Source organism: Canis lupus, chromosome 11 (assembly GCF_011100685.1).
Source record: "Canis lupus familiaris isolate Mischka breed German Shepherd chromosome 11, alternate assembly UU_Cfam_GSD_1.0, whole genome shotgun sequence".
NCBI classification, from domain to species: Eukaryota; Metazoa; Chordata; class Mammalia; order Carnivora; family Canidae; genus Canis; species Canis lupus.
The window spans coordinates 21,319,569-21,335,135 of record NC_049232.1 but is presented as its reverse complement, the minus strand read 5'-3'; the positions used below and the strand labels follow the sequence as shown (position 1 = coordinate 21,335,135).

At 37.3% G+C, this 15,567-nt stretch overlaps 1 protein-coding gene across 1 annotated transcript in view; it reads right to left on the bottom strand.

Annotated features, from left to right (window-relative positions):
* The window catches only part of HSPA4 (heat shock protein family A (Hsp70) member 4), a 47,869-nt gene that overhangs the window by 17,623 nt on the left and 14,679 nt on the right, over positions 1 to 15,567 (bottom strand). Inside the window, 6 exon segments of the mRNA NM_001048016.1 lie at positions 5,940 to 6,184; positions 8,153 to 8,286; positions 8,943 to 9,042; positions 10,741 to 10,863; positions 13,135 to 13,275; positions 15,465 to 15,522. Coding sequence (NP_001041481.1) covers positions 5,940 to 6,184; positions 8,153 to 8,286; positions 8,943 to 9,042; positions 10,741 to 10,863; positions 13,135 to 13,275; positions 15,465 to 15,522 — 801 coding nt within the window.

The window sequence follows — 15,567 nt, the reverse complement described above, 5'->3', positions numbered from 1 at the left end:
AGTTGTTTAGAAAAATAATTCCCATAACTATAAAATTCACCTATTGTGTTTCTGCCTCTGTCTCCCATGAATAAATCTAAAAAATAATTAAAAAATAAAATTCACCTATTTAAAATATATAATTAAATGGCTTTTAATATATTCAGAGCTGTACAACCATCATCACAATTTTAAAACACTTCCATCACCATTAACCATTATTCCCTCACCTACCCCTCAGCCCTAGGCAACCACTCATGCTGGACATCCCATATAAATGGAATCATACAAAATGTATACTTTGTAACTGGTTTCTTTCATCTGGCATAAAATTTTCAAGGTTCATCCATGTTATAGCATGTATCTGTACAACATTGTTTTAACTTCCAAGTAATATTTCTTTGTATAAACATATCACATTTTGCTTATTCATTTTAGTAGTTAATGGACACTGGGGTTGTTTTGTTTTCTTTCTTTCTTTCTTTCTTTCTTTCTTTCTTTCTTTCTTTCCTTTTTTTGCTATTATGAGTAGCACTGCTATGACCATTTGTTTAAGAATTTTTTGCATATACATGCTTTATTAATCTGGAGTGTATACCAAGGAAATGAATTGCTGTATCATATGGTAAATCTAGGTTTAACAGATTTCAAGGGATTGCCACCTAGTTTTAAAAATGGGTGCACCATTTTAGACTGCCACCAGCAGTGTATGAGGATTTCTCCACATCCTCTTCAAGGCTATTGACAATAGGAATCCTGGTGGGTGTGAACTGTTGTCTCATTGTGGTTTTTTTTTTTTTTAATAATTTTTTTTTAAAGATTTATTTATTTATTCAGAGAGAGCGAAAGCGAGGCAGACACACAGGCAGAGAGAGAAGCAGGCTCCATGCAGGGAGCCCGACGTGGGACTCGATCCCGGGTCTCCAGGATCACACCCCGGGCTGCAGGCGGCGCTAAACCGCTGCGCCACAGGGGCTGCCCTCTCATTGTGGTTTTGATTTTGCATTTCCCCGAAGGCTAATGATGTTGAGCATCTTCTCCTGCCCTTTCTAGACGTTTCTTTTTTTTTTTTTTAAGATCTTATTTATTTATTCATGAGAGACAGAAAGAGGCAGAGACACAGGCAGAGACAGAAGCAGGCTCCACATAGGGAGCCCGATGTGGGACTTGATCCCAGGACTCCAGGATAACGTCCTGGGCCCAAGGCAGATGCTCAACCGCTGACCCACCCAGGCATCCCACTAGCCATTTCTTTATCTACTTTGGAGAAGTATCTATTGAGATCCTCTGCCCAATTTTTAATTAGGTTGTAATTTTTTATCCAATTATAATTGTCTCTACATATTCTATATACAAATAGTATAGTTTTTTCATCTCTTCATATCCTGTCAGAAAAATACACAAAGCAACTAGGATAGCAAAACCAAAACCCCATTAACACCTACAACAAAAAGAAATAACAGTATCCCCCACAAATCCTAAAATACAAATGAGAAAAACTACCAACAATATACAACTCCTCTACAAAGTATCAGTATCTGTGCAAAAGCCGAAGAAAACAGGATATATAATAGACCTGAAAAAATAATGGATCTGAAAAAATAAACCAAAACTCAACAGGCCAAAATGAAAACAGCAGGTAAAATGAGGAGGCACTGGCACACTCCAAAGCAAAGGAATATAAAAAAGGTCCTCAATACGGTACAACATTAAGAACCAGGGTGAACAGGAACCAATAAACTTTACAGTAACCAAGTTAAAGTTTCCTTCAAGGAAAAAGAGCCACAATAAGGAAAAACTGCTGATAAAATCCAAACCAAAGGGTAGCCCAGGTGGCTCAGCAGTTTAGTGCCACCTTCAGCCCAGGGCCTGATCCTGGAGACCCGGGATCAAGTCCCATATCAGGCTCTCCGCATGGAGCCTGCTTCTCCCTCTGCCTGGGTCTCTGCCTCTGTGTCTCTCATGAATAAATAAATAAAATCTTTAAAAAAAAAAAAAGAACACATTGGAGACAAAGAATAAAGAAAAAAAGATGGAAGCCACATCTTTGAAATATTTCATAAAAACAAAAGAGGGCACTGTGGAGCAATGAAATAAAAAAAACTCTAAAATGACACTGCCCTTCTGAAAGTTCACAGGAATACTTAAAAAGAGAGAGAGAGAGTGAGAGTGTGCCTGAGTGGTTCAGTCTACTGAACGTCTGGTTCTTGGTTTCAGCTCAGGTCACAATCTCAGGTTTGGTTGTTTGTTTGTTTTTTTAATATTTTATTTATTTATTCACGAGGGGGGGGGGCGGGGAGACACAGGCAGAGGGAGAAGCGGGCTCCATATGGGGACCCCAACGTGGGACTTGATCCCTGGTCTCCAGGATCATGCTGTGGGCAAAGCAGTGCTAAACCGCTGAGCCACCCGGGCTGCCCACAATCTCAGGGTTTTTAGATAGAGCAAGCCCCTTGTCTGCTCTGCTCAGGGGGGAGTCCGCTTGAAAATTCTTGCCCTGCCTCTGCCTCTCTCTGAACTGGAACTCTCGTGCACGTACTCTCTTATAAATAAATCTTTAAAAAAAAAAAAAAGTTCAGGGATCCCTGGGTGGCGCAGCGGTTTGGCGCCTGCCTTTGGCCCAGGGCACGATCCTGGAGACCCGGGATCGAATGCCACGTCAGGCTCCCGGTGCATGGAGCCTGCTTCTCCCTCTGCCTGTGTCTCTGCCTCTCTCTCTCTCTCTCACTATCATAAATAAATTTTAAAAAGTTCAGGAACACTGACTTCACATAAAAATGAGACTAGGCAAAAAAAAAAAAAAAAAAAAAAAAGGAGACTAGGCAGGGGCACCTAGCTGGCTCAGTCAGTAGACCATGTGTCTCTTGATCCTGAGGTCATGAGTTCAAGCCCCACTTTGGGGGAAGAGTTTACTTTAAAAACAAACAAACAAACATCAGATTAAGTAAATCCACTGAGATAGACAGTAGACTGGTAATTGCTTAGGGTTAGTGTGGGAGGAACGGAGATGACTGCTAATGGATAAACATTTCTAAAACTAGTTCATGGTCCTTGTTGCACAACTTTGTGAATATATTGAAACCACTGAATTGTACACTTTAAAGTTTGATAAATGTAATGGTATATGAATTGTACAACGAATAAATGATACAAAATGAAAGAGCAACAAACAGAATTAGAAAAACTAAGAATAAGAAATAAAAGAACAGAGGAGCCTGCGTGGTTCAGTCCATTAAGCATCTGCCTTCAGCTCAGGTCATGATCCCAGGGTCCTGGGATGGAGCCCAGTATCAGGCTCCCCTTTTGCAGCACTTAGCCTTCCTCTCCCCTCTGCCTCTTCACATCCCCTGCTTGTGCTCCCTCGCTCTTTCTCTCAAATAAATAAAATCTCAAAAAAAAGAAAAAAGAAAAGAATGTCAAAAATGAAAAATAACATAGAAATAACACAAAGACAAATACTCCGAATAGTGACATAACGGGATGAATGGAAAGAGAATGGCAAATATAGATTATAGGCAAGAAAGATCCAACATACTCATATAAGATTTCTGGAAGAATGAAATCAAAGCACAAGAAACGAAGAAGTACTGAACGATGTAATTCAAGAAAACTTCCTTGATATTTAAATAGCTGTGAAACTGCATACCAAAACGCACACTGCATACCTAGGAAAAAATGATCAAAAACAACCTGCAACAAAGCCAAATTATCCTTGTAAATTAGACTTTCCAGAAAGAAAAACAAAAACTGGGGCATCTAGCAAAAAAATAACTGAAAAAATATATTGTCACAATTAGCAATGCTAAATGCTGAAAGAAGAGTATTACTCCATTTAAGATAATCAAGGAAAGGGTCACCTGGCTGACTCAGTCAGGGAAGTATGTGACTCTTGATCTCAGGGTTGTAATTCTGAGCCCCACATTTTAGGTGTAGAGATTACTTAAAAAATAAAATCTTTAAAAAGAATAAAACAATCAAGGAATGAATATGAGGTAAGGTTATGTTCTAACTGGGTATAAATGTGGAATACATCATCAACATGCAAGAACTTCACACAGTTCACATGTGCCATTTTTTAAAAACCTATTCGGAGATTATCCTTCCAACAACCAAAATGATGGAGAGACATTAACATAAATAAAGCAGTAGTAAATAACAAGCCTGAGCGAAGATGTGGTGAAACTGAAACCCTTATACATTGCTGGTGAGAATGTAAAATGGTCCAAATGCTAGGAAAATAGATTGGCTATTCCTCAAAAAGCTAAACATAGAATTAGCATATGACTCAGCAATTCCACTCCTACACTTACTCCAAAAAGAACAAAAAACAAAATTGTCAAATACTTATTCATGAATTGTCATAGAAGCACTATTCAAGATATCTAAAAGGTAGAAACAAACCAGGAAAGGATTAAAAAAAAATACGTGATATGATCCATACAAATGGAATATTATTTCCCATAAAAAGCAAAAAAGTACTAATACACGTTACAATGTGAATGAACCTAGAAAACATTATGGTAAAAGTGAAAGAAGTCAGATACAAAAGAAGCAAACCCCATAGTTACAATTCCATTTATACACAACATTCAGAATACATAAATCCATAAAGAAAAAAGTAGTAGTTGCCAGGTATGATAGGCAAGGGAAGATGGAAAGTAACTGCTTAATAGTTATGAGGTTTTATTTTAGAGTGTTGAAAACATTTTGTCACTAGATAGAGGTGGTCACTGCACAGCAATGTGAATGTATGAAAAACGCCAGAGTTGTCCACTTTAAAATGGTATGTGAGGGGATCCCTGGGTGGCTCAGCGGTTGAGCACCTGCCTTTGGCCCAGGGCGAGATCCTGGAGACCCGGGATCGAGTCCTGCGTCGGGCTCCCTGCATGGAGCCTGCTTCTCCTTCTGCCTGTGTCTTTGCTCTCTCTCTATTATGAATAAATAAATAAATCTTTAAAAAAAAATGGTATGTGAAATTTACCTCAAAAAAAGTTAATCAGAAGTCTACTATGTCAGAAATAACCCAGTTTTGTTAAAGAAAAAAAAGACTGCTGGTGAGCATTACAGACTACATGAAGACTATAAACTAGGGCCGAGAATATGACAGCCTTGCACTCAATGTACACAAAGTCCAAATGTTTAAAAAAGAACAGCACAAAGGTTAATTGGTTTCAGTTTTTAAAAGGTACAAACTACTTACAAGTGTCTACCTGGCTCTGATTATCACAAAACATTCCACTAACAATTTCTGAGAGAGACACCGGTACTCTCTTGCCCTCTAGTCCCCCTAACACAAAATGAAAACCCTCACTTTCAAGTGTGGAGAGGAAAAGGGACTACAAATATAGTTACCAGGCACAGTAATGTAATTCCAATTCCATCTCAATTTTTTGAGGGTCACTGAGGCCACACTTCCCCAAGCAAGTCACCAATCGTACCTAAATTTCTACCAGTAAAGTTCACATCCTAAAGAACTTATCACTCCCATCATCTAAGGAACTCAAGAGACAACAGTAACATTCTGAGTGTTTCTAAGGATAGCCGTGAAATGTCAATTACCCAGAATTCTTGCAGCAGTGTACAAAAAGAGCTGTTGCTCACACGTGACCCTGAACTATGCAAGAACACCAATTTCTCAATCAATGACTAAAATCAAATTCAGTATTATTCAGCATTAAAGCAACTTGCCCTGATTTTTTGAAAACCAGTAACTCACATATAATGCACACACCTGTCAACTTAGTGGAATAATCAGAACAAAAAATTAGTCTACATTATTAGGATAATCAAACCCAAACTTTACGTAAAAAGCCAAATCCTGAATGGTCTCTAATTTTTACCTACAGAACAGAAATTATCTTATAGCAAGCATGGTAATTTCAACATTTAACTAAATAAATGCTAATAGAAGTAAACAAAAATCACAGTTCAGTTTAACATCAAAATATTGATCTGGTTACCTATTCATAGTCCCAGATACATCAACATCATTCATAAAACATTCGATGCTCAAAGGGAGGTCTGAAGCATTTGCACTCATCAATTTCTTGAGTTTCTCACACTCCTGAGACAGTCGTAATAATGCACGGATTTTGGACTTTATGTCTAGCTTGTATTTCTTCCCAAATTCTTCACAGAAGTGATTTACTAAAACCTCATCAAATTTTCTGCCTCCCAGTGTCGTGTCAAATGCAGTGGCCAGAACCTTAGGAAAAAAGATAATTAATTCAAAAATAAACCAATTTAAAATTTTATCATGATATATATTTAACTGGTAAATTACAAGAGGGCACATTAAGGTTGAGACAAAGCAATATGCACCCGTCATTTAATCACTATAAAATGAGACACTGTAATCCTCAATTTACAGATGATGTTACAGGCCCAGACAGATCAGAGATAATCTGCAGGTCACAAAGCTAATAAATGGCAGAACTTCAATTCAAAACCTAATCCTCTCAATTCCAAAATCCAAGCCCTTTCTACTACACCCATCTGACTGCAAACTAAAATTACATATCCAAAGTCAAATGCATGAACAGGTCATTACACAATTCTGGTCTTATTACTGTCACAAAACTATGAATAATACCAAAGGCCTACCTCAGTGCAGTTTACTAGCACCAAAGATGCTAAAGGATTAATTCACAACAACTTGTAGAAGTCTCATTAGCTTTGATTATCCATTACCCAAATCTTTTACAGATTAGGAGCAAACCAGATCTAATCCAATTCAATAATAGAAAGTAGGCTAAATAAACGATTACATCCTTATGAAAAAATAAAATCAATAAAAAACAATCTCTTCAAAGATGTTAAATGTCGTGGGGAAATCTTCTTAATATGTTCAGTGAAGAAAACGGACACAGAACTAATTTTGTTTTCTTCAAAAGACTAAAATGAAATACAGCATATCCTGTTCATGGTAATAAGACTGTGACTGATTTTTCTACCCCAGCTTGGGGGTTGGGGAGGGGGGTTTCCATAATGAGTATTTTTAGAATTAAATTTTAATTATAATCGCAAAACTGACAGGTGACAGGACATAATAAAGGACAATTTTGGTGAGGAAATAAAAGGCAACTAATCACTGACACACACCACTTTGACCCAAAATCAAAGCTAAATTATGGCCAATAGCTTCCGTTTAAAAAGGTCAAAGTATACAATGGACTTTAGAAATAAAGCGATTAGTGATTATAAAGTTCAAGTACTAAGAATTATACTTGGTCCACATTTACAACTGTAAAAACCATGTAACTGTTATTTCCCAACCATTCCAAAGATTTTTCCTTTTATTAAAAAAGAAAAAACCCTAGAAACAATATAAATCAGAACACAAAATGAAACCAAGTCTAGTTTTCAAAATAAGACTGTAACAAATAGGGTCTCAAAATGCCCTCTGAACCTAATGAATACTTACTGTGAGACAGATAGATCCTCCCCACCAATCCACAAATTTCAAGGAGAAAGGCAACTGAGGCCTTTGCCACAAAGAAGTCTGATATTCAACCCTAATAACTAAAGCAAACAACTCAAAAACACATTGATTCTTAAGCAAATTCTAGATTAAATCAGCTAGAGAACTGATTTTATATCCCATTGTGGAACTAGTATATGCCAGCAAATTCAAATGCAACCATGTTCATTCTCTGGCCTTCCTTGCCTTTTGCACGCCTAAGACTTCTCTTTATAGAAAGCTCCATTCTCCAGAGCTCTACGATTTCCAAGAATATAGAAAGAATATCACTCCCAGTCTGGGAGTGATTATTTCTGGCTGTCCAAGTTTTAGTCCGCACACTCTTTTCCCATAACACTCAAAACCTTAAGATTAAGCACAGAATACCTTTGTCATCCCTTCAATCCTCAGTGTAAAAAAATATACAAAGGGACTTCCTGTTAAAGCATCCTCATAAACCTACAGAGTAAGCATTATTTTCTACACATTACAGATTAGAAAAATAAGGATCAGAAATCTTTAGAGCTTTCTCAAGGTCTATACTTTTTGCTTCATGTCAACTCTTAATGAATTACAACTTCTACTCTACCTCTACATAGTTTAGTTTACCAAGCTTCCATTAATGCAACAAAATTCTCTATTATTTCAACTATCTCCATAAATTCCTAATTACCATACAGTTGCAATATAGTTCTCCAGAAATAATATACTTACTTTAAGTTTTCCTCTATTAAACGCACATACAGAAACTTGATAAGAAGAATGCCCCATGTCTACAAAAACTACATTTCTTGGTTTCTCTTCTAGGGCAGGAAGATCTTGCTTATAGATTCCATATGCAAGAGCAACTACATAAGAAAAAAATTAAATTCAATGTAATATTATCATTTAAATAGTACATTTAAAAGTCACTTTAAGTAAAAAAAATATATATATAGTGAATAGGACTACATCATATGCTGTTTTGGAAAAATCAAATTCTCCATATGCTTTGCATAATTTATTCATGAGGAACATTAACTACAAAGAATCAAGGACTGACATTCACTTAGACCTCCTTAACATTTCCAATTTTCAATTCCAATGACCTGGGCTGGGCTATTTTCCCCCACCACTTCCCCCACTTTTCCAAAAATATTTTCCAGGATTTCTTCTAATTTATGCCACCTCAACATTCCTACCTATCTCTCCCTGAGATGTTTCTTTACACCCCATTACAGTGGTGGAAAAAAAGGCCAATCTTTAAAACAACACACTGCTCTCGACACACAGTAACTGTGTTACTTTCCAAACAAGCATGTGATTACATACCAAAGTAAGTGCTATGTGGATAAAGAAAAAGCACTGGTCAGATGAATTCTTTATGAGTGACACAATATCCAAAAGTACTATGGCACATATGTGTAAGTGCTGCAAGCAAAATAAAGAACAAGAAACCCCATAGTTTTAAGACTGCAAAACCTTCAAGATTTAGCAAGTCACAGATGCTAACAACCCCTGTTACCTGCAGTTGTTTCATTCATTAATCGCAGGCAATTAAGACCAGCAATTTGTGTCGCATCCATCACTGATCGTCTTTCTGCATCAGTATAGAAACAAGGAACCTACAAAAAAATTTGAAAGTTTACTATATTAGGGAGTCCTCATTTAAAACATATCTGCCAAAAAACAGCAAAATCCAGAAATGTCTTCAAATACCTACAGCAATTTATTCCGCATACAATCAAGGAAGTATTTCAAATAAATAAAGAAATGTTAGAATATTCAGTAAAGAGCATTGGAATGGATGAAAGAGAAAAATTATGAGGTTGCATCCCTACTGCACACCTCATACCAAAATAGATTTCAAATCAAAGATTTAACAGTTTAAAAAAAAAAAAAATGAGCACCAGAAGGAAAGGCAGTCTTTACCATCAGAGTAGGAAAAAATTCTCTAAATGTAACACAAAATAGAGAAGAGGAAAAAAAGGGGAGAAAAGATTAATACATTTGAATAGCAACATTAACAGGACAGATGGCAGCTACACTTGTGTTAAACAAGCGTAAAGTACAAACTTGTCAAATCACTAAGATGTACACCTGAAACTAATGTAACATTGTATGTCAACTATGAACAAAACAATTTTTAATCGATTAATATATTTGACTCGGACACCTGGGTGGCTCAGAGGTTGGGCGTCTGCCTTCAGCTCAGGTCGTGATCCTGAGGTCCCAGGATCGAGTCCCACATCAGACTCCCCACACAGGGAGCCTGCTTCTCCCTCTGCCTATGTCTCTGCCCCTCTCTCTCTCTCTCTCTCTCTGTCTCTCTCTGTCTCTCATGAATAAATAAATAAAATATAAAAATAATACTAATAATAAATTTCACTCATAAAAATTCTAATGACTAAATGGGGAAAAATATTTGCAACTCATATCATAAAATGATAGAGCTTATCTCTTTTATATGAAGAACTACAGATCAAAATGTACACCATAAACTCAAAATGAGCAAAGAATAGGAATGTCTTATGTAGAAAAGGAAATAAAGAAACCTTAAATTTAAAAATGTTCAACTTCAAAAAAAATAAAAAATTAAAAAATTAAAATGTTCAACTTCACCTAAAGAGTAAACATTAAAATCGCATACACTTTGATAGCATTATTCAACTATTACAGAACTAGCTAACACCTCAATAAGTTGTGATGAGGCTGTTGTCCAACAAGTCCTCTTATACTCTGCAGGGAGAAGTGTGATTACAAATTCTTTAAAGGACAATTAAACAGCTGCTGTTATAATTACAAATACACATATTCTTTGTCCTAGCAGTTGTACATCTAGGAATTTAGCCTATAAATCCTACAAACTTAACACATAAGAGCAAAATCTTATCATCAAGTTCATTGACTACAATAAATTTTTAAAATTTATTTATAATTAAAAAAAAAAACCTGGAGGGGCACCTGGGTGGCTCAGTCAGTTAAGCATTAGACTCTTGACTTCAGCTCAGGTCATGATCTCAAGAATCAGGGACCCCTGGATGGCTCAGCGGTTTAGAGCCTGCCTTTGGCCCAGGGCGTGGTCCTGAAGTCCTGGGGTCGAGTCCCACAACGGGCTCCCTGCATGGAGCCTGCTTCTCTGTCTGCCTGTGTCTTTGCCTTTCTCTCTCTCTCTCTCTCTCTCTCTCTCTTTCTCTCTCTCTCAAGCCTGCTTCTCTGTCTGCCTGTGTCTTTGCCTCTCTCTCTCTCTCTCTCTCCCCTTGTCTCTCATGAATAAACAAAATGTTAAAAAAAAAAAAAAAAAAAAAAGGAATCAAACTCACCGAAACAACACAGTCCACAACAGGCTTCTTGAGAACACTTTCTGCTGTCTCCTTCAGTTTGGACAAAAGCATGGCTGTCACTTGCTCCGTAGTAAAATTTCGCTCTTCCTCCATATATTTGACCTGCAATAAAACATAAGGATCTGGGCTTATTCCAGCTTTTCATGACCTAAAAGCCTGAAATAAGCAATGTCTAACACATCATCAACGGAACATTATCTTAAGAAGGAACTGAAGAACACTAGTTTGAGAAGCAAAAACAACTTGAAGGTCACTTTTAGCTTTTTAACATGTTTAGCAAACATTAATACTCCAGATAAGGACCATTATGTAAACAGTATGTTGTGACCACCAACAAAACCTGAGACCATTACCGTGCAAAAGCAAACTGATGTAGCTCACCATGGCCCACACTGTACCTCCATAAAGGGGTTTGGTGGCGGACATTCTACCATCTGGAATACTATGTGTTTTAGTTCATTTACCGTGTTGACTTTAAGATCATTTCTGAAATTAGGATCCAATCTAACCTGAGGTCATAGTTTATTTCCTGTTATAGGCCAAGACAGGACAAACTTGACCCAATAAATACTTGAATTAAAGGATAAATGAGGGATCCCTGGTGGCGCAGCGGTTTGGCGCCTGCCTTTGGCCCAGGGCGCGATCCTGGAGACCCGGGATCGAATCCCCCATCGGGCTCCCGGTGCATGGAGCCTGCTTCTCCCTCTGCCTATGTCTCTGCCTCTCTCTCCCTCTCTGTGTGACTATCATAAATAAATAAAAATTAGAAATAAATAAATAAATAAAATAAAGGATAAATGAATAATGATTCAAGATAAACTACCCTGCATAAAGTATGCAACTTCAATAAGGGCTACAAACTTTAAATGCTGAAAAACTGACTAGGACAAGCCCCAGCCCACATGCCCATAGTCCCCAAATACAACCCATCCCTGAAAACATTTACTCTCTTCTTTCCGCTGCTGCTCCAGGTGACCTAAACACTATTTTCTCCTCCACTCTTAGCTCCCCAGCCCAAACATAATTTACTCTGATTCAGAATCTAGTAGTCTCTTACTTTACTGCATGATAAAGATGGGAAAGCACCCCTCCCCAGGAGTCTCTTCTTCCCTATCTGCTGGTCTATTCATCCACTCCTATACTTGGATGCACTTGTTCCCGAGTCTTCTCCCTAGTCTCTTCCTCTTTTGGCTCTTGCAATGCTTATGACTAAATCTGACAATACCTAATCCTATTTCTTTCCTATTAGTATTCTCCATTTACTCACCTCTTTTTTCTCCCTGCTTCCCTCCCCTGTACTCCAGATTTATCTATTACCAGCCATTCAAACTGTTCTGATGACTGCCACAAATAATCTAAGTAAACCCAGTGATCATTCTTCAGTTATCAAAATTCTTCACTTCTAAATTCAACTGTGTTCTCAGCTACAACAGGACAACTCACTACCTTCTTCTCCCAAGTCTCATCATTTATTGCATTCTGAGCCTATTTCCACGATCCTAACTTCCCCAACTGCAATGTCTCAAACACCAAATCTCCCCTTGCTAAACTCACTTGCCTCTTTTGTATTATCAATTCACTGTATGCTTCACAAACTCTTCTAGATGTCCCAGAGATATCAAAGACTAAACTCCCTTTTCTCAAAAGAATACCTCTTTCCAATCTAAGAAGTCCTATTGTCAAGAGTATTGTCAAGAGTATGACCATACACCTGGTTAGTGACTTTATTTTTTTTAAGACTTATTTTCTTTTTAAAATTTTATTTATTTATTCATGATAGACATAGAAAGAGAGGCAGAGAAACAGGCAGAGGGAGAAGCAGAGGCTCCATGCCGGGATCCCTGGTTAGTGACTTTAAAGTGTTCAGTTATTTGTTTGGTATTCCAGAAGTGTTCACTAAAGTCACACCAGAAAGACTGCTCCATCAGTAAACAATACAAGCAGCAATGGCAACGTTAACTTCAAATCACCACTACCCATCTGTCCAACTCATATTAAGAGTGCAACCTTTCATTTCCAATTAAAATTCAGATTATGTGGGATGCCTGGATGGCTCAGTGGTGAAGCGTCTGCCTTTGGCCCAGGGCATGATCGAGTCCGGCATCAGGCTCCCTGCATGGAGCCTCCTCTCTCTGCCTAAGTCTGTGCATCTCTTTCTCTCTGTGTCTCTAATGAATAAATAAGTAAAATCTTAAAAAAAAAAAAAAATTCAGATTATTCAAAAACACCAAAGGGTCTTTCCTACCAAAACCTTCTCCTAAACATTTATAAACATTTTCATTCCAACTTGAACTCAGAATGGTACAAACATGTATTGACCTGATATAATAAAACACTGTATTTCAATTACAAGGCATTACTTTGAGATCTTACCTTTATACCTGTTAATCCAGTGGGCAGTTGCACAATATCATAAGCAAGGTTAGATTTTTCTGCTTCCACAAATGGATCAGAGAATGCTCGGCCATGGAATCTTTTAAATCCCTGGACTGTGTTCTTTGCATTGGAAATTACCTAAAAGAAAGAACATCAGAATCAAAGAGTAAAAAGACTAAGAGCAATTAGGGGGAAAAAAAAAATCAACAATGTCAGAATAAACTAGCATCATTTTAACTTTAACTTCAAGTTTCCTTCTGAGTTTCATTTTCTTCAGCAGTACACCTTTCTGTATAATGCCTGCTCACATGTGAAGTGAGGAACAATGGATTTGTACAGACCACAGTATAAAGGATGGGACCAGAGCCTAGCTTGTCCTACTTCTCCATGAAGACAGGTCATTGAACATGTACAAAGGTAGTCTTCTGTTCTTAAACTTCTAATCAACATTTACATAAAATGAGCTTTAATTTTTAAAAATTACCATAATTTATGATTCAAACTTTCGGAGTCAATTCAGGGCATATCAATTCAGATTCTAGTGAAAGAAACTAAACATATTGGGGAAAAAAGAGGACAGTAAGTACACAAAGATAAATGTAAACAGACAGTAACCAAGTATTATTTACAACAGCAGAAAACTGGAAACAGCCTAGATGGTCAATTAACAGGAGAATGGATAAATAAATGATACACCCATACAATGGTAACATTTTTTTAGAAAGTTGGAAGACAAGTATCTATATGGTATGATCTCACTTTTGCAGCAGGGGAAGCATTTAAATCTGCAGAAAAAGGGATCCCTGGGTGGTGCAGCGGTTTGGCGCCTGCCTTTGGCCCAGGGCACGATCCTGGAGACCCGGGATCGAATCCCACATCGGGCTCCCTGCATGGAGCCTTCTTCTCCCTCTGCCTCTCTCTCTCTCTCTCTCTCTCTCTCTGACTATAATAAATAAATTTTTTTAAAAAATTAAAAAAAAAATAAAAATATATCTGCAGAAAAAGTACAAAAGGTTATACATTAAGATACTAATGGTGACTTTGGATAAAGGCAGCAAGTGTAACTTCCAAATTTCTACAGAGCTCCTCTGCATCAGCTATGTTAAAAAGCACTCAGAAGTCTTTTATAAAACAATGAGACCTCCAACATTGGGCCCTACTTTCAGTAGGCTGCCAAACAGAAACTCAGTATCACAGTGACTAATCCTAGAACTAAGTTGCCAGTTTAGTACAAGAACTATTCTCAATAATTAAAGCAAGTTTAAAAAAAAAAAAAAAAACTCACTGGTATTTTAGAAGAGAAGACATTTTAAACTAGCTCTGGACATGTTATCTACTGCTTCCTAACAAACCGTTGATTTTTTTTAAAATGAAATTATAAAACACTCAATGTTTAAAAAATTGGCTAAGCACCATTTTCTTAGGCTTTTTTAAAATTTATTTTATTATTATTTTTTAATAATTTCTATACCCAATGTGGGGCTCAAAACTCACAACCCCAAGATCCAAGAGTCACATGTTCTCCCAACTAAACCAGCCAGGTGCCCCTGGACTTTTAAATCATCGGCCCTGCCCAACCCAGAAAAAAAGACCGTTAATTCATTCTTTATGGTGATCCAGAATGAACCATTAAAAGGTCAAATATGCAATTCCTTAATTTTACAAGCTCAGACAACCAAAGCAGCAGAACTCTTGGAGTTTTGCTGCTCTGGTTACTTAGAAACCAACAAATAATGTTAGGTTCCTATTTTATAAAGTAAAAACATTAATGTCAAGTGTGCTTCTACAAGTACGCTTTATTTCCTTGAGCTCCTTGATTAACAAGATCAAATCTACAAACATTAACTCTAAGTATGACTAAGATGAAAACCCAAAGAGACAGACTTTAAGGAACATGTAAAATATACAGGAATAAGCAAGCCTTGCTTAAACAAGTCTGGGCAAAATACATCCCGGTAGTCTTCATTAAAGAAATTATGCCGTTCAAGTTATTTTTTTTTTTCAAAGTAGGGTCCATGCCCGGCATGGAGCCCGCCCAATATCAAGCCTGAACTCACAACCCTGAGATCAAAACCTGAGCAGAAATCAATCAAGAGTCAGAAGCCTACCCAACTTAGCCACCAAGGGGGCCCCGTTCATGCTATTTTAAAAAGCTATTTGCTTCTCACTCAAGCACAGGAGACTAAGGATCAGGCCTTTTTCAGCTGTTCACCTAGGAACGGTCATACTAGGCACATAATGGGCACTGAAATACTTACTGAATGGAAAGATGGACAAAGCAGAGAAATAAGTCATTTAGGAAAAAAGGAAACAAAACAAAACTCTACCTGGCTTTTAGCTGCTGCTCCAATTGAACGATTCTTAGGACCAAAAGAAATGCAAGCCCTAGGGGAAAAAAACATTTAAGCATCAAACCTTACTGCATACAAC